Consider the following 27,288-nt stretch of genomic DNA (forward strand, 5'->3'; position numbering starts at 1 on the left):
TCCTTCAATTATAGGTCTAACTTGTTCTGCAATGTTTGGCCAGCACACATACAAACTCTTTCACTCAGATGGGTTAACTCAATAGACATCCCAGTCATATAGTATAGCCTGTACATCTGGCATTCTTTATACATTCATATTTTCCAGTGCAGATTGTCAAGCCAGATTCTTGAATGGTTGTGATTCTCTGTAGTGTTCTGGGATCTGTAGTTCTGTAATCAGAAAACAAGACCATCTGAAGGACTTCACCATCCCTAAGGAATCCCCTTTTCACTGGAACTCTTTGTTTGGTAATCTCCCTTGACATTAAATTTTTTGATATTTCTAACTGTTATGAAGGATTTTTACTTGAAGTTTAGTTTAAATTTATCTCTCTGCAACTTCTACATATTATTACTAATTCTGCCCTTTGGGCCCAAGCAGACCAATTTTGTTTTCTCTCTTATGTGACAAATCTTTGATACTCGAAAAAGGCTATCACATCTCTCTCCCCAAACTTTCTCTTCTCCAAGCTAAATATACCCAGTTCCTTCAATGAATGATGCTTGTATATAGTAGAGACATTCACCGTAATAGTTTCCATTCCCTGGCTATGCCCCAACTTATCAATATCTTTCCTAAAATATGGTAACCAGAATTCTGCACAGTTTTCCAGATGTGGCCTGACCAGAATAGAATATATTAAAATCATCAATCCTATTCTAGGATATTGTGTTTTTCTTAATGAAGCTTGAGATCATTGTTTGGGATGTAAAGATTTGAGGCAAAGAAACCTATTAGAAGGATATTTCAATAGTCTAGGTATCGGGCAATAATTAGCTTTGTTGACCCTTACTTTGAGTTTTGCAATTCATCAAAACCTCAAGATTTCTTTCCAGTAAACTACTGTCTCACTATACCTCCTCATTCCTGTAGTTATCATTTGCTCTTTTAACCCAAATATTTCCATTTATTTACATTGTCTTAGCATAGGAACAGATTTTTTTTTTTTTATCCTTTATGTAACTTTAAGAGGAAATAGATATAATTGAAGAGCAGAAAGACTATTAGAATGCAAGTTTTCCAAACAGCTGAAAATGATTTTGGTTCACAAAATTTCGAATCTATGTACAAGGTTGAAATCAGTGTTGTTTTTTATTTTAAAACAATAGTTTGATTTTCATTTATACAAATATACATACACATATACAGAGAAAAAGAGAAGGGAGAAGGAGGGAAGAGTGGGTGGCACATATTGTTGTCAGAGACATTGTTACCTAAAGTAGTATATAATTAATGGCATAAGCCACGTGCTTTTTGCTTTGTTCAAATAGTTTGGAACTTTGCCTCTGGGGAATTGCAGCGTTTTTCTGCTAAACTTATCAATTAAGCTTTGCCACATATACTGACTGCTACCAATCAAATGTATTTTCAATGTTCATTTAATCTAGTGAGGCAGGAAAAAGACTTTCAATCATTTTGTTGCTTATTTTAGACTATGTGAACACTTATACAAAATCCTGGGTAACAGAGAATCAAGGGATCAATAAGTTAACTGGATTTTGTTCTGTACATGACAAATCTGTGATTCAGGAACTCAGCCATTGTAATGGCGTACTCCTTGTGTAGGAGAATTCTACATGGTTTATTTCTACTCCTGGAATAAACCTTGTACAGATGGAGAATGTAGGTGGACCTGTTCTCAACAATGATATTGATGTACTTTAATGCTAATTTTTCCAGTATGTTTGTTCATCTGTTTGGGTTGTTAGGGGAAGTAATTTAATTATTGTCTTTCTATTAATCAAAATCCAGCCCCTATCCCTGAATGATGAACTTTTTTTTTTTTAATAATTTTAAATAAATCAATCAATAAACATTTAAATGTCTACTATGTGCCAAGTATTGCACACATTCAGGGGATTTCTACCCCCCCCCCAACCAAGAAAAGGGCAAAAACATAGTCTAGTGACCTTAAGGAACTTTCAGTAGTGAAGACAACATGTTCATACATTTACATACACACACACACACACACACACACACACACACACACACACACAGTTAGTTGGTCAAATAAGCATGTATTAAGTGTCTACTATGTTCCATCCACACTGTTCTGGGATTACAAAAAAAATGGCAAAAGGCAGTCCTTGCCCTAAAAGAACTCACTATCTAATAGGGGAGGCCACAAGCAAGCAATTAAGTGTAAAGAAGCTATATACAGTATATATTGGAAATAATTAACTAGAATTAAGAAGGATTGGAAAAGACTATCTGTAGAAAAGTAGCATTTAATGAGACTTGAAGGAAGCCAGGAAGCAGATATGAGGAAAGGAGATCTTTTCAGCCATGGGGGATAGCCAGAGAACATGTTCCAAAGTGAGAGATGGAAATGTCTTGTTAGTGGAACAGCTGGAAGGCCAGTCACTGGATCAAAAAGCGTATGGTACAGAGAATCAGATATAAGAATTTTGGAAATATAGGGGGTGGGGTGAGGACTGTGTTTCGAAGGGCTTTAAATGCCAGATAAAATGCTAAACATTTATGACATATACAATATAAATAGTTGTAAATACAAATAGAAAAATAAATATAAATAAGTAATCTCAGAGAAAAGTCATTAGAAAGAGCAGGGGGAGGGAGGACATGAGATTTGAGCTGTCTTGAAAGAAGTCAGGAGGTGGCAGCAGGGAGCAGAAAGCATTCTAGAAATAGGATATAGCCGGTGAAAACCATAAAACTGAAAGATGGAGGGTCGTGTGTAAGGAACAGATTACATGGAAGGGAGGAAAGCATGTAAAGAAAGGAAGAGGCCATATTCTGGAGGGCTTAAAAATCAAATAGAGCATTTGATATTTTGTCTTGGAAATAACAAGGAACTATTGGAGTTTATTGATTAGATAAGTGAGGTGTTAGTTCTGCTGAGTGGAGGATGGGTTATAGTGAGAGGAGAATTAAGGCAAGGAGACGGGTTAGAAAGACATTTCAGTAGTCGAAGCCTGAGGTGATGACTTGCCTGGGAGTGGAGAGAAGGGGAACATATATGAGAGATGGGACATAGAAATGACAAGACTCATTGGACATGTGAGCTGAGAGTGAAGATGACAACAAGGTTGTGAGCCTGGGTGAATGGGATTATAATGGTAAACCCAAGAGTAATATGAAATTTAAGAAAGACAGGAAGGTTTGAAGAGAAAGACATGATGAACATTATCCAGTATCATGGTAAAGTAATAACACTAGATTGTTCTAAGCCCAGCTTTGCCATCAGTGATTGGCAAAGTCACTTAACCTTGCTGGATCTCAATTTCCTTAATAAAACCAGCAAATTGGACCTCAGCACATGCAAGACATTTTTTGTTTATGAAATTCTGTGATTCTATTTAAGGGCAGCAAGGTGGCACACAGTGTAGGGTGCTGGTCCTGTTCTCAGGAATACCTGAGTTTAAATCTAGCTTCAGATATTTATATGACCTTGGGCAACTCATTTAACCCTGTTCGTCTCAGTTTCTTCTTCTCTAAAATGAGCTGGAGAAGAAAATATCGAACCATTCCAGTACCTTTGCCAAGAAAACCCCAAACGGGATCATGAAGAGTCCGATATCACTGAAACCACTGAACAACAACAAATTATTCTATTTTCAAGAAGAGCCAGAAATTACAGGTGTAAAAATGTTTTCTTTTACTCCTCATAAATTAACACTTAAATGCACTTTTTTTGGCTGCACATCTCGATTCTTATTGAAATGTATTAATAGAAAGTACCACTTTGCTTGACTAACTCTGGATAGCATAAATATAAGTTGCATCATTAAGAACGGCATCTGTCTTATTAATAAATTTATGTAAATAATAAATATACAAAGTTACTGCACCCTTTTCAGAGGATTTTTAATGATAAACTAACCATCAAGGATAAAATAAAATTCACCTCACCACAATTTCAGAGTATTGTCAGTTACCATCCAGTCTTTTGGATGGGAGGGACTTCTTGGTTCTGCATGCAGATCTGTTCTCACTTTCTCTTATATAAAGAATAAGGGCTGGTACAATCTTCTCTGATAATAGCATGGAAATAGCACTGGAGGTGGAGTCGGGAGACCTCAATTTGAATCCCATCTCCAACATGTATATGTCTGATATATAATTACTCCTGGGATCAAAAAGAAATCCTCAGTTTTCTCTATAAAATGGGGGTATCACTTATATTATTTCATAGATTTATTGTGAAGAAAGTACTTTATAAAGTGCTATGTAAAAGTAAGACATTAATGTCATTATTATTATGGGAGTAGCAGTGGAAGGTAGATGGCAGTGACCTGTTTTGTATCCTAGTTTGAAATCTGCATTTGAAAATCATCTTATTTCATATTACATGGTACAAAGTCTAGGAAGTGGATGGAAGAAGGGGCAGTGAAGAGCAAGTAAGGTTAAGTTTTCTCTCTGTGGCTAAGGGGAGAAGATATCAAGCAGAGAATCAGAGGCAGAAATGAAAATAGAATAAGAGAGATTAGTTTGGATATCATCCTGTCCACAACTAGAAAAATGACAATGACATTTAATAGTCCCTTTCATTCCTCTCATTAGATAAAAGATTTTGTTTGTAGGCCCAGAAAACTATAAGGGCATAATTACAGAAGCAGCATTGTAAGGTGGACAACACGCAGTCAGAAGATACCAGGGTTTATAATCCACCTTTAACTCTTACTGATTGGGTTGTTGTAGTTGTTTAGTCATTTCCAGTCATGTCCTACTCTGCATGACTCCAATGAAATTTTCTTGGCAAAGATACTAAAGGGGTTTAGCCCTTTCTTTCCAGCTTATTTTATAAATAAGTAAACTGAAGCAAACATAGTGAAGTGACTTGCTCAGGGTTAAGAGTCTTTCTGATTGCAGACATGGCACTCTATCCACTGTGCCATCCAGCTCCCTACTAGTTGTGTGGTTGTGAGCAAATTTCCTTTACCTTTAAAATAGATCTTTAAAATAGAGTAACTACTTCACAGCCTGTTGTGAGGATTAATAGATATAAAAGTACTTTGTAAAAAAACAATAAAAAATGACCTTTTAAGAACAAAATAATTATTTTGTTTCTGTCTTTACATCTCCTGCACTGGAAACAATATTTTAAAAATTAAAACATTTATTATTATTGTACCTTTGCTACAATGCTAGGTGCTAATAATACAAAGACAAAAAAATTACAGTCTCTGCCTCAGGGTGCTTACATTGTATGGGAGAGACAGCATAATATGTGTGTTTGTCTGTGTTTGAGCTGAGCTTTGAAGGGAACCAGGGATCCTAAAAGGTGGAAGTGAGGAAGGAATGTATTCATATTCAAGACCTCAGGACAGACTATAGTGGGGGATGATGGAGTGTAGAGTGTGAAGAACAGTACCAAAGAGAACATAGCTAAATAGGTAAGAAGCGGTAGATTGTGCAAAGACTTAATTGCCAAAGAAAGGATTTTATGTTTTATCCTGGAGGAAATAGAGATCCTAGAGTTTTAATTGAGCATGAGAGTGACCCAGTCAGAAGTGCTTTAGTTAAATCCCTCTGGCAGCTATGTGGAGGATGAATTGGAGAAGAGACAGCCTGGAGGTAGAGAGACTAATTGGGAAGCTCTTGCAGTAGATCAGGGAGAAGGTATGAGAGTGAGCCTGAAGTAAGATAGGGAGAGAGATTGTTAATATAGAAATGACCAGATTTCCCAACTGATTAGAGATATGGAATAAGAATGAGCAGAAAAGGATGACTCAAGGTTTTGAACTTAAGTGCCTGAAAGGATGATGGTATCCTCAAGAAAAATTGGAAAGTTTAGAAGTAGTATTGATTGGACGTGAGCAGTAAGGGGAGGACAGTGGGAATAATAATGATAATAATAATTACAATAAAATGATACTAATAGCTAGCAATTATTTTTCACTTTGAAGTTTGTAAGAATGTTCATAAATATTATCTCATTTTATCTTCACAACAAACCTGGGAGATAAGTGCTATTATTTATCTCCATTTTACAGATGAGGAAACTGAAGCAGATGTTAAGTGTCTTGAGGTCAAATTTGAACTCAGATCTTCCTCACTCTGGTTTTAATCCTCTCTCTACTATGATACCTAGCTGCTTTTTTTTTTTTTTTTTTTAAGTGCTCTGTTGAGTTTGCGGAGGAGACATTCAGCTTGAAATCACCAATAATCTATCAGGAATATAGGACTAGAACTTGAGAGAGATTAGTATTGAATATATAGCTCTGGTAGTCCTCTGCAATTAAAATATTGGAAGTTGATATTACAGAGGACAAAGAAAAGACCCAGAACAGTGTTAAGATCACAAAGAGGATTTATGGGTTGTGACATGGATAAGATTTTGCATCTAGTAGTCATTTAGCCATGATTATGTTTCAAATAATGTGTTTTCTATTTTTTGCTAATTTCCAAGTTGGTAAAACTGGAGCAAATGATGTTTCACTTTACTAATGTGGTCCCAACTACCACTTCAAAGTGCTTGTCTTGTCTTGAAAGGTACTTGGCCTCTAAAGAATTTCTGCAAGCTTAATAGGGAATTCTTATGAATTAAAAAAGCTTCCTGGACTCTACTAGTGTCATAAGATAAGATATAGGAGAAAGATTTGGGGCAGAGTGACCTTCCTAGAGCTCCCTTAAATCACTAACTTAATGCTTAACCACTAAGGTCAGACTTGATAAAGAGTTTCATCATTTGCTATTCAGATAGCTTTGGGAAATGACTCATTACTTTCCCTACTGGGGTTTTCTGTCTTAACACCACTGTGCTATTTTTGCATAATCAGAATGTTTTGTCAGCTACCTAAAGGAATGAATTTTTTTGTAAGAGAACTTTGCAGAGTATATCAGACCAAATTTTCTATACCTACAAAGACATTTTAGTTTAACTAGTTAGTTAGGAAAGAATACATTTGTGATCAAAATTATGGGTTTAATCTCTGGGCAAACCATTTTTAATCAGAGACTCTTTGGATCAGAGAATATTTTATCTCATCTAATTATTTGATTTTACAATCTGTATAATGAAGATGGGCATGGCTAGATAGAAGTAATTAAAAGAAAAAAAATTGAGAGTTTTTATTGGACTGCAAATTCAAGTAAATGATGTCATCCAAAAAAAGATGTCTTCTTGGTTGCATTGTGAGGCATTGGGTACAGAACTAAGGAAGTGGTAGATTTGCTAGCGTCCTGCTTTGTCAGACTACTGGTGGTGTGTGGTTTTGGTTCCAGAAGGCTGTTGAGGAAAAAGCGTTTATGAGAGAAACAATCAAAAGGCACAACAGTATTTACTGTCAATGGTGTTATCTTCAGGTAATGTTTTTTTGATCAATCATTTCCAGTCTTATCTGATTCTTCATAATCCCATTTGGAATTTTCTTGGCAAAGATAATTGAGTGTTATGCCATTTCCTTCTCCAGCTTGTTTTACAGATGAGGAAACTGGGTCAACAACAGTTAAGTGACTTTCTCAGAGTCCCACATATTTGAACTAAGGTTTTCCTGACTGTGTTCTATCCAGTGTATTACCTAATTGCCTATATATCACATATATAAAACAATCCATTTAATAGATTTGCACATTTAAAATTTGTTCCTATTAACAGTGATCATTAGCTATTTTTGCTAAGTTGTAATTCTTTTATATAGAACACTGACTTTGTGTAATGCCTAGTATTAAAATGTATGACAACTTAAATATCATTTTAAAAATTAGGGTCATTTTCTCCATTTGGATTAAACTACATGTCTGATATTACTTTGCAAACTATATTTTTGCAAGTACATCTATTTCTATACCATAAAAACTTAGAAGGAGTTTATGACTATGATGCTCATCCAAGATTAAAATAGTTGTTTTACTTTAAAATAATTACTCTTTACCTTTAGATAAATATGGAACTACATAATTAACTACTCCCCCTTATTCGATATCTGGTCACTGTTTTGACTACGCTGAATCTCATTTTAGTTATATAGCAATCTGTCATGACTATTTCATTAGCACCCACTTGCTTCTCTTAACATTCACACCTATGTGATCCTCTGCAAACCTATCATGTGGTTTATTGCCTCTACCATATTTTTTTTTCTTTCTGCCGTAATCACAGAGTAATATGTTCCTCTCAGTTCTAGCTTCTCAAAATTTAATATTTAGTCATTGTGGCTTGGAACCCAAGGCACTATAATTATTTCTTAATCAATTTGCCTGTAGGGTATTTCTTTCACGTTTCTAGGAAAGATTCTGGGTCCTTGGAGAGATGGGAGAATTTATAGCTTATTTGTCTTTGTAAGGATAGCTCTGTTGTGAAGGTGAGTCCCTGTGTTGAATTCTAATCTCTTTGTGAAAGAATCCAAAGACTTCAAAGCAGTCCAGTATCTGGAGATATTTAAGGTGGCTCATACTTTTATAGCTTAGGGATTGACTAGGTTGGCTGTGCTTTCTGTTTTTGTGCATAGGATTCCTAAAGTTAATAAACACTTGAAGTTTGATGCTTGTGGTAGAATCGGGATTGATACATACACCTGGTGTCAGACATTCTGTTGCTTGGTGGCTGGTAAGTTCAGATGCCTTTTCCTCATTTTATTTTTACCCTTTATGTGCTCATTAGCATGAGCTTTTTTAGTAATAGACTAAATTTGGCATTTTGATGTCTTGTCAGGCATAATGTGATTTCCATATTTAGAATTAAACCAATTTTTAGAAAATCTGTGAAACTAAGTAAAACATCAAAATATTCATTCTCTTAAAGATGTATTTGTTTCATATATTTGTGTTCTCAGATCTAAATTAGTTCCAAATTAATAATCAAGATTGCAAAGAAGTTTGGTATCCATAGTTTATATACCATTATGTACTTACATTGTACATACAACCTACTAAGTTGAAGAACATATTGTTCTTTAAACATTATGAGGTTGAAAATTCGCATTTAATTGTTCAGTCATTTGTGCATAACTAAGCACTCTCATGTCTTGAGGGTTAAAAAACTTGTAAAAAAAAAAAAAAACAAAACTGAAAACATTAGTTTCTATAGAAAACCCAGGGTTCTTTTAAAAATACACCTGAATCAAGTGATACTCATCTGTTTTTATTAGAAGGAACATATTTTCTTTCCCCTATAATTTAACTTTTGATCCTACAGTGCTAGGATAAATTAGAAAATTGCATTGTAATATTATAATTTGATGACATTGTAACTTTTAATTTAAAAATGTTCTTTGAAAATGATAATAAATGGTAAATTAGCTCATCAGAAAGTAAGTTTAAGGAGCTGCCAGTTTCTTTTTGATGTTAAATGTAATAATAAAATGTTAGGGATTATAATTTTGTTCCTTCTGCAGTCTAGAAGAGCAGTTATAGTCCTCATTTGATTTTTATGGATTTTTTAAAGCATTCATTTGCATTTTTCTACAAAATATTTATGCATTTTTTGTTATAATTTTACAGGCCCATCCTTAAAATCTGAAACTGCTGGAATTACATGTTTTGACTTCTATAGTGTCACATAATCACTAACTTATATGTTTATTTGACCCCTGATTTTTTTGTGTTTACAAACTTGTCATTTAACAGATCAACAGAAGATTCCTTAGCACAAGGAGTTTGGGTTATTTCTTTTTTTTTTTTTTTTGATATTTTGTATGTCAAAGACTCTTTTGACAGTGTGACATTTTTAAATACATAAAATTTGTAGTATTACAAAGGAAAGCAATTATATTAAAATACTACTTATTCAAGATATTTTGAAAAGAAGTTCATGAATCCCAAGGTGAAAACTCTTGCCTTAACAAATGTGAAACATAATTTAATGTCAGACAGTATATTTTAGATATTAAATAGTAAAAATAGTTTTATTAATAATTAAAATTACTTATTTATTTATTTTTTGCTGAAATGATTAGGGTTAAGTGACTTGCCCAGGGTCACACAGCCAGGAAGTGTTAAGTGTCTGAGGTCCGATTTGAACTCAGGTCCTCCTGACTTCAGGCTGGTGCTCTATCCACTGCTCCACCTAGCTGCCCCTAAAATAATTTTATTCTTATGACAATTAAGTACATTTTAACATCATGTACTTAGGAAATTATGTCTCCTTTTAGTTCTGTCAAACTCTTCCCTGACTCCACCCCAAAAAAAATCCCAACCAAAATCAAAATTCATCTTATTAACATTATTTTCAATAATATTGAAATTTCATCTATAAAATTTGCCTATAAACTTTCATCTCATTCAAGTCAAACCATTTTTTTCTTCAAACTGGCAATATCTTTTTGAGTCCTTGGCTTCATTATCTAATATTTTAACTTTCATTTACAGGTTTCTTTTATGTATTTCTTTACTTCAGTTACTGACAAAAATGTTTTTAGGGCTAAGGACAAATTTATGAGGCCCACTATTCCATGTCTTCAGATCAACCTTAACTCAATGATGGCTATTCTATAGATTCTATCATTCAACCAATTATGTAAATACGTCTAATTGTATTCTCTACCCATTTTTCTCTATCTTGCTCATAAAGAGAACATAACCTTTGCTGAAACATTTCCCTGTCTAACCAGTCTAGTAAGATTGTCACAAAAGAAGACAGCTTTACTTTTCCAAATGTTCCTAGGTGATCCTTTTCATGATGCATTTTAGAATTTTTCCAGGAACAAATCCAGCTCACCAGCCAGTCATTTACATACTCCAATCTCTTCTGTCTTTCAGAAATTAAGATAATAGTTTGTCTGCAGTTCAATGTCCATTTTCCTTAACCTTTGAAAGATTGTGATAGTGGTTCAGCAATCACACCTACCAGTCCATGGTACTTCTTGTGGAGCCTATTACTTAAGAAGCATCAATATATATATATTTTTTTTACCATCTCCTTACTTTTCGCAGGTTACAACTCCTTATTAATCATTTTTGCTATATCTTACTCAGTCTTCATTCTTCAAAAACCCAGAAGCAAAATAAATAGAGTTCTGCTGTTCATTCAGTAAACATTTATTAAGTACCTACTTCAGTGGAGTTCACAGAAATAGTGTGGAATGTCTTTAAGAATGCTGGAAATAGTTTGAAACACATTTGGGATTTCATCTCCAAGGTCATTAATTTTCCACTAATATGTTTGGATTTCCCAGGCCAAAGAACACTATGAAAGAAGATCAATAAGCATTGGACTGTTTTGTCTCATTTTATATTACCATTATCAAAATAGCTACAAACTGGAAGAGGGAGAGAATTAAGCATTTATTAAACACTATTGTGTGCCAGGCATTGTATTAACTACTTTACAAATATTACTTGATATTTATAATATCACAGGATTGCAAATGTTATTTTCATTTGGAAAACAAAATTGTTTGATTCCGATTCCTGTCCTGAGCATGCTTTACAAGAACATGGTATCTTTGAAATTCATATTCAAACCCTAACATTGAAAGGAGAATCTAAAACTCAAAGCAAAAAAATCTATCCTAGAACATGTGTTAGAATCCAAGAGAAGGTCTAGTATTACAAATTTATAATTCTTTTAGAAGAGGATTAGGGAGCCCTGGGTTAAGTTAACAAATAGCAATTTCTATTAATGAATAAAGAACTCAGCCCTGTGTTGACCTTGTCTTCATAACACCTAATTTGACATTTAATTAGTCACTAAAAATTTAGTGATTCACAAATTATTCCTTAGTTAACTTTTATTAAGAAATACACAGCAAATTAGGGGGAAATCCGAACATTTCTTTTCCCCATTAAAGAAGTATTAGGTTGCTTTTTGTGTGATTTTTTAAAAAAAAGTTTGTAAAACTCTTACAATAGTTGTTCTATATACTACTGATATTGAAGACCTCAGCTTAAAAAAGGTCTAGGTTTCCCATTTCATTCAGCCATCTTTGTGGTCCATATCCATATCTGTCCACTGGACCCCATGGCTCTGGAGGGGAAAGTGAGTCAGGTGACTTTGCACAGTCCTCCCTCACTCAAAACCATTTCACTTGCATGTCACAACATCATCTCCCTGATGTTGGTCTTCTTCCAGAATGAAGGACAAACAACAACAATAACATTCATATAAAAATTTAAATTTTATAGCTCTGGCATAGATGCTTGAATTTTCCTTTTAGATGATTATAAAGCATTTCCTTAATGAAGAATCTCACACTAATTATTGAGAATCATTCCTTTTGTGTACTATAATTGAATGAATTAGCTTAGAAACTAATCATTAGAATCACTAATCATTGATAGTGATTAGAATGAAAAGATTATGAATTACTATGTATTCTTAAAGTCTTAAGGTTTTCTATCTGGAAGGGACTTTAGCAGTCATCTCATTTAATCTCCCTTCTCCCTGCCCCACCATCATTTTATAATCAAGAAATTGGGATGAGATGAGTTGAAAGAATGGCTAAGTGACTTACTCAAGGTCACTGAGTTAATTAACAACTATAATTCATATAATATTGAAAGTTAACAAGAGGTTTTCTGTTTCCATAGTAATGTTGAATTTTTTAAGTAATTATTGAGAATTCGGCTTCCATTCTGTCTTTAATCTCTTCTCTAAAAAACTGCCAAAATAATCTTCTTTTAAAAATTTCTTTATACTAATTTTTTTTTTTCCTCTCCCACTCTTACCCTATTGGGAAGGGGGAAAAAAGAAAGAAAACCAAATTTCTTCTAACAAATACCCTCATTGGCCATGTTCCTCCTCCTCCCAAAAAAAGATATCTCTCAGTATCTTGAGTCCATCTCCTTTCTGTCTGAAAATTAGTAACATATTTTATCATCAATCACTGCTAGTGCTACACACCATAGAAAAAGGAAAATGTCCTATATGTACAAAACTTTATCAGCTCTTTTTCTGGTAGCAAAAAACTGCCAAACAACTGGAAAGCAAGAAGATGACCATCACTGAGGGAATGGGTGAACCATTTAGGGTCTGAATGTAATAAAATACTAATATTCTATAAGAAATGAGGAAATCAATTATTTCAGTGACACATGGAAAGACATATATGAACTGATGCAAAATAATCTTCCTAAGAAAGACACAAATCTGACCTGGCAACAGAATACATAAAAACAAATAGAATAAATGCTTTTCTATAAGTACAAAAAGAATGTTAACATATTAAAATTAAGATTTGGCTACAGCTACTAGTATTTGTTACTCAAGAATCATATTTTTGTCTTTTTATTGGTTTTTTAGGCAGTTAATGTAAACAGATAATAGCTTTGCTATTTAAATCCTTGTAACAAGTTGAGTTCAAATTAGGAATGAAGGGCTTTCTGATCTGCTTTTACCCTGTAGAAGCTCAGGATCAAAATCCTTTCTTACCTGTTTCTTTTTTGGAAGTTCCTGAGAAGCTCCCTGTTGCCTCTAGAATAAAAAATAGATTCCTTAGCTTTGCATTATGGAAACTTCTACAATGTGGCTCAAGTTTACCCTTCAATATTTATTATATATTAATTTATTTCACATATTCTATATTTTAGTCAAGATGATCTACCAGTTTGGTCCTTAATCTGAAATTCCATCTCTTATCTCTTCCCTTCATACAAGTAGTCCTCATTCCTGGAATAGTCTCTCCTCACTTTTGCTACTTTTAGATTCTTTAATTTTCTCAGCTTTTTCTCAGATTTCAATCTTTTCTCCTCCTCAAGTCACTGGGTATATATGTAGGTAGACTCTGAGTTCTTTAAAGGAAGAGATTTTCATTTTTTACTTTTGTACCCAGGGGATGCCTAGTCTGTTTAATAAAAGTTAGATTCTGAATTGAATCTTGAATGACTTGAATCTACAGGAGATGATCTCATCTGATTTTTTTTGCTGTTGTTAGTGGAACATCCAAATTCATGCATTTCTTCCAAGCAAAAATTGTTATTGTTAATTTGCATATGAAAGATGCCATTACTCAGAAATGATTGAAAATTTAAGTTTTGACATATGAATCATCTTCTTTAACTGTATTTCATTCCTCCCAGGTGAATTGGCAGATAGATTCATCTCGGGATGCCATTAGTGAAGAGAAATATTGACCCCAGGCACCTGTGCCATACAGCACTGCCCAGAGGCATTAAGAATGAACTGGAATGTGTAACCAATATCTCCTTGGCAAATATAATTAGACAACTAAGTAGTCTGAGTAAGTATCTTTGATTGTCAATGCACTTAATTTCAAAATAAAACAGCATTTTTTGGAAGATAATTATGAGTTTGGTTTGGTTTGGCTTTTTTAGGAGGGGAGAAGGGGAACAGAACAGATATTGAAAATAGTTTGGCATTGTTAAATAAAACCAAATAAAATTAACAAGTGTTTTTGAGATTCTTACAAAGTATTACATATTCTAAACTAGAACTTCAGTGGGTTGTCAGATGAGTCAGAAAATTGCTATTTAGCCTCCCACTCTTCAAATTTTTCTTTTAACCTTTTGAGTCTTAAAGAATTTTCATATAGACCAATTCTAAGATCAAATAAATATGTATAGGCATAATATATTGTTTCTTTTGTATATTATATACTTTAGAGCAAAACACAACAGACTGGGATGGGAAATCAATCTACTCTCAAAAAAACCTCATATGTGTGTCTATGTAGGAGAGATGATATACATATTGGAAACTCTGTAGGTCCTACTCACCAGAATTACATACCAGTATGAGAAACATTGATTTATATTAAGTAACCAATACCCAATATTCTTAAGGTTTGCTATTTAAAAAGATATATTGTGATTACACCTCAAATAACATTCCCGAGGCATCTGAAACTCAACATATCCAAAACAATAGTCACTGTCTTTCTCCCAAACTCTACCATGCACTCTGTCAGACCAATTTGAATTTCCCTATTTCTGTGAGAACATCCAGGTTCACAACTTTGTTGATATCCTCTCCTGCTCAATCCCTTTCTAATCATTCCTCCTATTTCAGGTCCCTTTCCATTCCACTCTATTCTGTACCCCAGTGATATTAAACCTAAATAGAAATGTTTAGAAAACCAAAAAAATAACACTATCTATGATCATTGCATTTTTTTTGTTAACCACTTCTCAATTACATTTAAATCTGATTTGGGGTATACTGAGAGTTTGATTACCTCTACAGTCTGCTCAGCTATGATAGTGATTTTCCAGATCTGCTCCCTCCCTTCAAAATAAACTCTAGTGGGTCTCTTTCACTTTTTGGATCATATATGAACTATTGCCTCCTAATCTAGTTCTATCTTACCGTTTTAACTTTATTATATAATATTTCCTTTTATGTTTTCTATGGTCCAGCCATACTGACCTTTGTGTATTCCCCCCATATGACATTCATCTCTTATCTCCATGCCTTTATATTGATTATTCTTCATACTCTGAATGTTCTTTCTCTTCACCTCTGACTCTTGGAATCAACATTCCTTTAAAACTCAGCTGAATATCTCTTTCTTCTTGAGACCTTTCCTGGTAATCCTAAATGGTAGTGCATTCTCTCCTCTGCCCCCCCCAGCTACTTTGTACTTAGTATTAATGTTGTACGTGGTTCATAGTAAGTACTTACTAAGTGCATGTTGGTGACTGACTTATATCAGCTTTGCATATGCCTGTATAGAAACATTTTTTTCCCATCCCTCCTCTTCTTTCTCTTCCCCCCATGTAAGTTCCTTGAGAATAGGGGATACTTTACTTTTGTCTTTGTACTCTATGTTTAGCCTACTATTTGGCAAGTAATAAGTATTTGATGAGTACTTGTTGATTGAATAATTGAAAAACGATTACAATAGACTGAAAGGTGAGTTTTATTTTTTAAAATCGAGGTTTATTACTCAGCAATTGTCTAAATTATTTTCTTGAAAAAACAAAAGCTTTTTTTTTTTTTTTAAAATCTAGTATTTCTTTAGAGAACTTTCATTATTGCTGGCAAACTAAAAGACAGTAGTAATTGAATCAAAATATATATATTCTGTTAAAGGAAAGAAGATATCTTAGAAGATAAGTAAGGAACTAATGCTAGAAAGTTTTATATATCCTGCAGAATACTTGAAATTAGCTGTTGCTTCCTAGTGATAAATTTTTCCTAAATAAAGAATTAACTTAAACTTGCAGCAACAGAATACATAAAAACAAATAGAATAAGTGCTTTTCTGTAAGTAAAAAAAAGAATGTTATCATATTAAAATTAAAATTTGGCTAGAGCTACTAGTGTTCATTACTCAAGAATCATATTTTTATTTTTTTATTGGTTTTTAAGCAGTTAATGTAAACAGATAGATAATTAATAGCTTTGCTATTTAAATCCTTGTAACAAGTAGAGTTCAAATTAGAAATGAAGGGATTTCTGATTTGCTTTTACCTTAGAGAAGCTCAGGATCAAAATCCTTTCTTACCTGTTTCTTTTTTGGAAGTTCTTGGCAGCTTATAGCCCCGTCTGGTGAATTAGTAATGAAAATGGAATTTATTAATTTTTATTTCTGAAATGTTTTTGCATTTTAATTTTTACCTATAATATACTATATTTATCACTAAAGAATTTCAAAACTTTTTGTATTGACAGAAATAAAATAAAGCATCAGAAAAATGGAAATCCTGGGAGCCCCAGGGTCCAATAATATTCTTAAATATAATGAGTCTCCAGTCTTAGACATAATAAAATTTTTTGGTAGTAGTTTCCAGCTTGGGCACTTTGAAGCTCACCTTATACCTCTCTCTTCTCTTCACTTTATATGGAAACTAAAGATCACTTTTTTTTTGGCTAAAGTTGGTACTTATTTTCTTAATTAGTTTTCCTTTTTTCTAACGTGCCAATACCTAAAATCATAATTCTATTAGGTAGGTGGCTAAACTTTAATTGAACTGAAAACATCCAGACTTGTAATAAAATAAAGTGGATGTGAGTAAACCTTTCATATTACATATGTTCTAACAATTTTCTGTCTCATTCCCAGTTACCTCAGGCCCACCCATCCCATGTCCCCATCCAGCTTTGCCTGTCCTCTGGATGCTCCCATCCTATTATTAGCAGACTCTGCTTTGTATTAGACATCTTGTTTGTGTTCTCTATCTTCTTACAATCACAGAAACATGGTTTCACCTAAAAGATGCAGTATTTGTGACCACTTTCTCTTTCATGCCTCCTGACACAATGAGACAGATTAAGTAGGACATATTCTTTGTTGTTCACATATACTCTGCTGCCATCACCCAGCAAACTCTTTTCCTTTGAAATTCATTTGGTCCATATATGTGCCTATATAAATCTTATTATTGGCATTTATCTGCCAGTCACCAATTTATTAATTTTCCTTTTTTCAACATTTGGTTCATAGTCTTCTGCCCTCCATCACATACTCTTTTAGGAGACTTAATTTATCATATACTTCAGTATGAGGACACCTCAAATATCTGTTCTCTTGAACTTCCAAGACCACTGTAATGTAAGAATTGTTAAACCCTTAATTTCATCTTCACCTGCCACCACAGTCCAGAACTCTATAATTCTTCTTTGAAAAAAAGTGGATGCCTATGAATTGGGGAAGGGCTGAACAAGATGTGGTACATGAAGGTAATGGAATATTATTGTTTTATAAAAATGATGAACAAGTTGGCTTTAGAAAGGCCTGGAAAGATTTACATGAACTGATGCTGAGTGAAACCAGTAGAGACAGGAATATAATGTACACAATAACAGCAAGTATGTTTGATGATCAACTATGAAAGGTTTGGTTCTTCTCAGTGGTTCAGTGATCCAAAACAATTCTAATAGACTTTGAACATAAAATGCCATCTGTAACTAGAGGAAAAACTATAAGTCAACACATGCTATGTTCATTTCTTTTTTCTTTTTTTTTCTCTCTCTCCCATGATTTTTCCCGTTTGCTCTGATTTTTCTCTCCCAACATAATTGTATGTATTAAAAATAAACTAAAAAAATCCTCTGTAAGTCTCTGATGATAGCATCCTGTTCTTTCTTTTCTTCTTGTACTCCAAACCTCCCAAATCTACTCTTTATCTTTGCTGTAAACTCTGATTCCCCTTCTCTATACTTATAGATTATCACCAATCCAATTTTATCCTGTTTTCTATCCCACAACCCTCTTTTCTTTTGTTTTATCACATCTTAATAGCATAGCTGTGTTCATCTCACTTAAGATACCTGCCAGCAAATCAGTTAATCCCTTTTGACCTCAGTCTCATCTATAAGAAATGATTAATAATACTGTTTTCCTCACAGAGGTAGAGTGAGGGCCAAATGAGATAATGTTTTTAAAGCAAACTATGTGTAATCCCTTACTCCTCACTCCCTCTTATCCACCATATCCAATCAGCTTCCAAGATCTATCAATTCCATCTTCATAACCTCTCTTATATATTCTTCCTTCCCTCCTCTGAAACTCCCATCACCCTGCTTCAGGCTCTGATTGTCTCCTCTCTTGACTAATGTAATAGTCCTCAGTTGGGATCCCTGCCTCAAGTTTTTCCCCACTGAAGTACATACTTTATTCGTCCATCAAATTCATCCTAAAACACAAGACTGACCAACTCCTCTTCTCCCCAACCCCATTTTGTAAACTCTAGTGGTTGCTTATTAAATACAAGATCAAGTATTAAATCTTCTGATCTTGAAGCTATTCATAAAATGATCACTTTATACTTCTCCAGTCTCCTTATGCTTTATCCTCCATGAGCTCTATAGCTCCTTGATCATGCCTTCCAACTCAAGGACATTATTATGTCTAACTTCCTGTTTGGAATTCTCTCCCTCTTCATCTCATGTCTCTTTGTGTATATATATATATATATATATTTTTTTTTTTTTAACATGTTTAACATATATTGGATTACTTGCCATCTAGGGGAGGGGATTGGGGAAGGGTGAGAAAAAATTGGAATACAAGGTTTTGCAAGAGTTAATGTTGAAAAATTATCCATTCATATATTTTGAAAATAAAAAGCTTTAATACAAAATTAAAATTAAAAACACAGTTACATGTAACTGGGGAAAAATACTAAATAATTTTTTTAAAATAAAAAAGAGATAAATGTAAAAAATCAATACAGTGAAAAAAAAGAAAAAGAAATAGAGTATTCCTAATAATGTGGGAAAGCTAAACAAATGTATAATGGAAAAATGGAAAAGAAAAAATACTACATTATAAGAAATGAAGATCTTTATATTAACATTTCTTATAATGAGATAATTTTCCATGACACTCATACCACAGTTTGTTGGCATTTCTGATATATTAGGAATCACCTTTTCCCTAGTTTGGGTTTTGTTTTGTTTTGTTGTTTTTTGCTAACATACCAATGTTGCTATGAATTTTTGTGAACTTATACAAAACATAGAAAGCAAAAGCAACAAAAGAACAATAAATATAGTGGCAACAGTAATGTGAATGAAAACATCAAAACAAAATGCAGATGAAGCTGTTAAATGGGGTAACTCATTTAGGTCCCAAAGAATAGTTGGATAAATCCTTCCTTCAGTAAGAAAAGTGAGGGACTAACATTAATAACTTATATTTGTGTGGCACTTTAAGGTTGCAAAATACTTTACAAATATTATCTAATTTAATCCTCAACAACCCTGGGAGGTAGGTGCCAATATAATATTTGTTGTTATGGATTGAAAAACTGAGGCAGTTAGAAATTAAGTGACTTGCTCAGAGCCACACATCTAATGTATGAGGCAGGATTTGAGCTCAGGCCTTCCTGAATACAGACCCAGCACTCTATCCACTGAGTCACCTATCTGCCTGGGTAAGCTCTTTATAAATGTGAGCTCTTATTATTATAGACAATAATTGCAGGGATTATTATTTTGGGCTCAAATCACTGAACCCTGCTCAATCTTACTGACTTCATCTGTAAATTAGAACTAATGATGTTTGAATACCTTCTTCACCGAATTATTGTAAATCAAATGCTTTGTAAACCTTAATGCACTATCTAAAAGTGAGCTAGACAAAAAGATAAAAATTTAGTCTTTATTATTGTCTTCCATTTGTTGAACAAGTATTTATGCAATACTGGTGGTTTTTTATAAGGATAAAAAACACGACATTTTTCAAAACCTTCTTGTTCTCTTAGGAATAATCAATTAGAAAATTAATGTGTGTGTGTGTGTGTGTTTTTAAAAACTATATCACCACAACAGTTAGGTGAGCTGATTCCCTAGTTTCTGTGTTTCTCTCTTTGCCATAGGGATAATGGCAGTAGGTGACATTTATGAGGGGCTTTAAGGTTTTTTGCAACCTCTTTTACATGAATTATCTCATTTGAGCTTCATAACAACCCAATGAGGTAGAGGCAGACATTTTTATTCAAATTTTACAGATTACAGATGAGCCCAAGATTTCATAGAGATAAATTGTTCAGTTATAGGCAGCCAGTGTCAGAAACAGAATATCAACTTGGCTCTTGCCTGGCATCATCTTACTTCTGGGAAGCTTTATAAATTTAAAAGATGAGGATTTTCTGGAGAACAGAGAAGAAACAGACTCCAGAACTTAATTTTACTGATATAAGAAACATCTGGTGAAAAATTCCTAACAAGGGAGATGAGCATCTGTTTTGTAATTTAGCCTTATAAAGTTGCCTGGGGGCATCGAGAGATTTCTTGAGTTGTCCAGGGTCACATAATGTGTCAGACACTAATCCAGGTCTTTTTTTTTTTTTTTTTTAAACTACAGTAGCATCTTTTGTAATTCCCTAGGTGACCAGGGAATTTTACATTAAGCCTCACTTTCTTATTAACTGCCTAACTCTGGGCAAGTCCCTTACTTCTATCTGCCTTGGTTTCCTTTACTTACAAGATAGAACTAATGATGGCATGCACTTTTCTCTCAAGATTGTTGTAAAGATAAAATTATATAGTTTGTCAAATGTTCTGCAAATCTTATGATACATGTATAAATACTGCTGTCGTCATTCGGTCATTTTTCAATCCAGTCTGACTCTGTGGCTCTGTTTAGGGATTACTTGGCAAAGCACTGGAAGAATTTATCATTTCCTTTTCCAGCTTATTTTACAGATGAGGAAACTGAGGCAAACAGGATTATATGACTTACCTAGGATCAAAGAGCTAATATGTGTCTGAGGCCAGATTTGAACTCAGGAAGGGTGTTTCTGACTCAAAGTCTGACACTCAAATACTCCCCCACCTAATTGCTCATGTAGAAAGACTATGGATTATGGTTATGATTAACCAGGGATAGAAGAGGTGATGATGGTTCCTTCACCCATTAAATGGCATTCATCAGTGCCATTGGTCATGAAGTGCCCTCAAAACTAGCTTAATTGGGAGACTGCATGTAGAGTGAGAATTATCCAAATTGTAAACAACCTAAGAGTAAGTGCAATGAGAGTGAGTGGAGAGATAGCTGCAGCACAGAGCCACAGATAAAATCTATCATAGTGTGAGTGGATGAATAGTGTTAAAAGCCTAAGCCTGGTAACTAAGTAAGTTTAGGGTTAAGAATAAGGGGGAATTGGCGATTGCTATACCAATAAGCAGTAAGCTAAGTAGCACACTTTCTTAGTACACTGGACCTGCAAGGGAGCTTTAAAAGATCATGGCAATGAAACTCAGCACATAAATAAAGCCATCTTTAACAGGAAAAAATGCAGTGGAAACACGAGGTAAGAAGAAATATTGAGCCCAAATTTTGACTTTTATTTGTCTGTCAGAACAAAATACTGAAAGGAAATGTAAAAGTGTCTAATTCTTCATTAAATGAAAATGTATTTATAAAACCCATATAATGTTCTTTCATGGGGCAATTTTCAGCACACAAATTTAACCAACTGAAATTATTTTTTAAAGTAATATTCACTGCAATTTTTTGAAAAGAAGGATTTGCCTTTGAATGAAAAGTCTGCTTTTTATTGTAAAGATAAAACACAGTGTTCTTGGCTTAGTTATTCTCCAGATGGTCATGGATCAGTCCTCACAGCTCTGTGAACACATAGTTACATTCTCCAGAAAGGTTGACTTTAAAAAAAGTGTATACTTAACATGTGGTAAATAATTGTTGATTCATTAGTTCTAACTTCTATTTCTGTTGACAAGAAAGTAGAAGAAAAGAGAATAAGCCTTTATATAAAGCCTGCTGTGGCCATAATCCTATAGTAACCTGTGTGTTGTGGTTATTGTTGTTCTTATTTGTTCTTCTCGAAGGGGACCATGGCATCAGGGAGGTGATGCTGTGACATGAGAGTGAGGGACCTGAAAGCCATCTTATTCAATATACACATCAATCAATTATCAATATCCTGTTGTTGGGGCCTATGAATCTCTCTTACATCTGGCCCATCCAACTTCCATTGCAACCAAACTTGTCTGAATACTCATCTTTTCTTATTTGGATTAATGTAGGGACAACTTTCTGCTCTCACCTTATGCTTCTCTTCTACATAATCATTATTACAGCCAATGTGGACTACTCTGTTCTGATCTTTCTACCATTCCCATCTCTTTACTCAAGCTGTTCCTCATACTTAGAATGGAGTCTACCTTCACTTCTATTGACTGATACTTCCTTCTTTCAAGACCCAACTCTGATTTTACCTCTGTGACATCTTCCCTTGCTAATATATTACAGATTTGTATTACTAATACTAATTGATCTTTACATTTTTCATCTTTTTGGTAGCATTTCATCTGGATCAATCCTTTTCTACTTATCCTTTTATCATAATTAGCTCCTAAACAAAAGAGTTTGCAGCAGGTCTCTATCTTTGTACCAAGTGCCAGGTCTTATCCCTTGAACTTGATAAGTATGGATTAAATTGAATGCCATATGATGAACGCTGTGGTATCAATAAACAAGCATGGCAAATGGAAATAGATTGTTTCCTTAAATCTGTTTTAAGTTGGTTGTACCTAAAGGGAAAATATTATTTTCATATCTAGGTATTGAGATTGCGGCTACTGTCACATTAAAAAATACATAGTTATGAACCAAGATGCTTGTTTCTTTCTTGATTTAAAAAATTATGCATGTACTGGTAGGAAGAACTGTTGAATAACCCCCCAAAAAATAGTTGGACAAAAGAGTGAATAAAAAATGCCTATTGTTCTGACTACAATATGTATGAACAATCTTTATAATAGAGTTATCCATAACTTTAGTCATTTTAAGACCAATATCCTTACAACAAAAGAATATAATAGACTCCAGTGAATCCAAAAGAAGTACAGAGACATATGTGATAGGAAAGACATATATGAAAGATGTAAATGTGTTATAGCATATTAGCAATGGCCAGCTAATTTGCAAGAAGTGATGTGAAGGCTGTTAAAGATGTGAACCAGTCAGGTAGCTATAGTGAGATAGGGAGGGGCAAGGAAACAAACTTTTCTTAAGTGCCTTCTTTATGTATTGTGTTAAGCAATTTATGTACCATCTTATTTGAAGTAATAGAAGGTTAACATGTATGCTGCCCTAGTATACCTATGTTTTAGGAGACTTTTAGAAAGGCCTTAAAGAGGTACCCACAGTGGATTCATACAAAGATATGAACAAAAAATACATAGGATGAGAATGCATAGATAAATGGTAAACTATCCTACCAGAGGGTATATACAAATTGCCAAGATTCCAGATCTGTTCATTGAAGTATCAACATTTAGTATTATAGACTTACCTTAGAGAAACAATTATCATGATTGTCATTTGGCAAGTTTAAATGTCTATTGCTACTAATATAGCATTGTATGTGTAATTTTAATGCATTAAAATATATGGCTAGATCAAGAATATGTAAGATGCTGTATGCAGACATTGAATTAAACATTAGAAAAATACTATCTGGATCTAAGCTAGTAGATGATAATATTCTTCTTTGAACAGTAGCAAAGTATTTCAGATAATAAACAGGTATCCCCTATTTAAAATTCACTCAAGATAAGGAAAAGGAAAAGATTAAACATTTAAATAGTGCCTGCTGTGTGCTAGACACTGTGCTAAGCCTTCTACAAATATGATTTTCATTTGATTGTTACAACAGCTCTGTGAGATGAGACCTATTATCCCCATTTTATAGTTGAGGAAACTGAAGCAAATAGTAAAGTGATTTGCCTAGTACCCACACAACTAGCATTGAGGTCATATTTGATCTTGGATCTTCCTGTCTCCAGACCCAGCACTATCTCTATTGCCACAGTGAATAGAGCTGCCTCAGTTTAGTACAGCTTAGCATTTATAATCTATAAAGCGATGATTCGTTTCATATAACTTGTTATTTTAAACTTATGAAATTTTAATTCTAGAATTGAATATGTTTAAAATATACTGTCACATTAAAAAATACATAGTTATGAACCAAATACTTGACATCTAGGGGAGGAAGTGGGGGGAAGAGAGAGGAAAAAAATTGCAACAAAAGATTTTGCAAGGGTGGATATTTGTTATTACATGTGTTTTTAATAAAATATTTTAATATTTTTATTATTTTATTTTAATTAATTAATAATTTAATAAAATATTAAATTAATATTTTAATAAAAATTTAATTCTAAAGCATATAGTGTTATAGCACTTTTGCAAAGTTTAATATGGGAGATACACTCTATAAATAGAATTAAGTTCTTAAGTAGAGAGAGTTGAGTCAGGTTCTAGGAGGCTAATTTATAAAATTAGAGGATCCCACCCACAAGAATAGCCCAAGACCCCTGGGAAGGTTGTTACAGCAACTGTCTATCAAGATCCCAACTGTCCAGCAACCTTGTTTACCTAGAATTAGCTGAGAATTAGAAAGTAAGCCAAAATAATCACAAAGGCCATTCACCAAATAAAGTTAGTATTATTTATTCATAAAAGAAGACTTTACCACCTCTTTATTTTTATTAAACACTTACAGTTTTTTTTACTTTTCTGGTTCTGAAGGCCTTGTAATTAAAGACAACAAATTAGAAATAGCAAAGAAATTGTCTTAATCAAATACAGTTAGTTATAAAAATAGGAAAGGATAGCTGACAGTAAAAAAAGAGAAATATTAAAAAATATATAAAAATCAAACACAAGAACTCAAAACAAAAACCCAAAAAGTCTCATAGTCTGGGCCCATATATGTAGGGCAGTCAACTCTGCATAACTCAGGAGCCTTTCATTCTACTGAGGGAGGAACATAACATAAAAAGGAGATGGAGAACAAGAAGGCTATATAGAGAGGAGCATGGCATAAGTATAATCAAGAATTGTTTTGGAGGCCTTGATCACATCGAAGTCTGGCTAAATTAGGTCCAAGGTGGTTTCAGTCCAATTTTCTGGTGGGGAGGCAGCAAGAGACAGTTGCTTAGGTGGAGACAGCATGGTGTGGACATGTCCAAGAAGTAACATTTGAAAACAAGAAAATGTTTGGAATTTGTAGCTTATGATGCTTCAAATATATGTTAAATTATTATTCTTTTAAATGTTTAATTATTATCATATACTTCACTCATACCAAAATCTGACTCATTTTTGCATTATTTATATTTTGTGTTTTGTAGGTAAGTATGCTGAAGATATATTTGGAGAACTATTTAACGAAGCACACAGTTTTTCCTTCAGAGTCAACTCTTTACAAGAGCGGGTAGATCGTTTGTCTGTCAGTGTCACACAACTTGATCCCAAGGAAGAAGAATGTAAGTTTACTATGGTATTATATGTTAACTAAATATTTTTTTTTGATGTCCAATGAAGAGTATTTGGGAACAGAGCCAAATAAATGTACAATTTTTCTATGAAGGTTTTTTTCTTCCAAAGATTCATGATATATGTTATTTATTCATGAATAAATCCATGACAATTAATCCACAAGAATTTTTTAAGTACCTGCCATGCTCTAGACATTGTGATAGGTACTACAGAGACAACATAAATAGAGAAATGGTAACTGAGGAAGGGAGCTTTGGTCTGAGTAGTTCTAAAGATTGTAAGGAGAGTTATTAGAAAATAGATTGTCTTTCCCTTTCTAGTTGCAATAGTAATACTGATTTGATAATAATTTTAGAAAAGAAAGAATTAGACATTGGGACTGGGGGGTGAGGAATAGATCAGAACTCCACTCCTCATCAGGAGACAGCAAGAGTTTTGTGCTAAGGAGACCTTGATGTCTACATGGAAGATTGAAAAAGAAAGGAAGTGGGAACCGAGGCCAGCCAGATATAGTGGGATATGACAATTTTTTTTTTCTTTTCCTCATTTTTACTAACAGTTCTTGAATTATCAGTAAAATTGACATATCAGGGGGAAATTTTTCAATAAACTTTCTGTCTTCTTCCATTTTTTCTAATTCATTTACATACTTTAATCTTAGTGGTGAAAATTCTGTGAAACTACTTTAGAAATCCCTAAATGGGTGTAAATTATTTTTATGAATGCCTTAATTTAATTTTTTTTTTTGCATTTTATTTGAGCAAATTAAATACAGTTTTTAAAAAACTGGTAGGAAGTCTCCTCTTTAAATGGATTTAGTGCTATTCTTGAAAGCTCCAGATTGTTATTGCTTGAGGCTGAAGTTTTTCGAATTTTGATGTTAAGCCAGAGGCATAAGATTCAGAAGCTATGTTACAAGCTAAAATAATTTTAGAACCTTTAGTGTGAAAGCATATTACATGTCTTCAAGCCTTAATAGAATCCTTTGAATAGTATTGTCTTCCAGGTACCACTCCCTTCTCTGCCAAAAGCAATATAAAAGCTAAGAACAAAATTTTTATTTTCTTTTTCTTAAGAGAAGGTGGTATCTCCAGAGAAAAAAATTAATTCTCAATGAGTAATTTTCTTTGATTCAAATATGAAATTTCAGTAGATCCAAACTTTAGAAAGAAAAATATCAGAAAATTTCTTGAAGCCAGAAAGCAGATGAATAGGGAATAGACCAACTTCTTTTGATAACTTGACCCAAGTTGTAAGTGACAAGAAGCAAAAACCTCAAAACATGTTATTAAATTGGCTTATAGCTAGTTTCTATCACTAACATGAATCATCAAAATGTGTGTGCAAATATTAGAAGCAATTTTATAGGCATATAATTCCAATCCTAGTTCAGAATGTGAGCGCCTTTTTTCCCGCATAAAATAAAACCTCTAATTCCAAAAGAGACCTTATTTCACCCCTTTCTCTTCCCATCAACTAGAGGTCAATACCTTGCTATATAAAGCTTTAAACTAGAAAAAAAAATATGAAGTCAGAGACAGCAGGCTGTGAAATTTTCTTTCCTTGAAAAATTAACTCAGTTACATTATTAAAATATTATACACTTGCATCTTTAAACCTCCCTGGAGCTAGAATTCAAAATGTTCTGTTGATTATTTCTTCTTGATAACATCTCTCATAT

At 33.5% G+C, this 27,288-nt stretch overlaps 1 protein-coding gene across 7 annotated transcripts in view; it reads left to right on the plus strand.

Moving 5' to 3' along the window:
- The window catches only part of WASF1 (WASP family member 1), a 110,810-nt gene that overhangs the window by 62,613 nt on the left and 20,909 nt on the right, over positions 1 to 27,288 (plus strand). For 5 of the 7 annotated variants that reach the window (XM_074310112.1, XM_074310111.1, XM_074310114.1 and 2 more), the window contains 3 exons: positions 8,460 to 8,557; positions 13,966 to 14,126; positions 25,460 to 25,594. In XM_074310112.1, the coding sequence (XP_074166213.1) occupies positions 13,994 to 14,126; positions 25,460 to 25,594 (268 nt within the window). In that variant the 5' untranslated portion in view covers positions 8,460 to 8,557; positions 13,966 to 13,993. The remainder of the gene's footprint in view (positions 1 to 8,459; positions 8,558 to 13,965; positions 14,127 to 25,459; positions 25,595 to 27,288) is intronic. The other 2 variants (XM_074310113.1, XM_074310116.1) reach the window with 2 other exon arrangements.

The sequence above is a fragment of the Sminthopsis crassicaudata genome, chromosome 4, assembly GCF_048593235.1.
Source record: "Sminthopsis crassicaudata isolate SCR6 chromosome 4, ASM4859323v1, whole genome shotgun sequence".
NCBI lineage: Eukaryota > Metazoa > Chordata > Mammalia > Dasyuromorphia > Dasyuridae > Sminthopsis > Sminthopsis crassicaudata.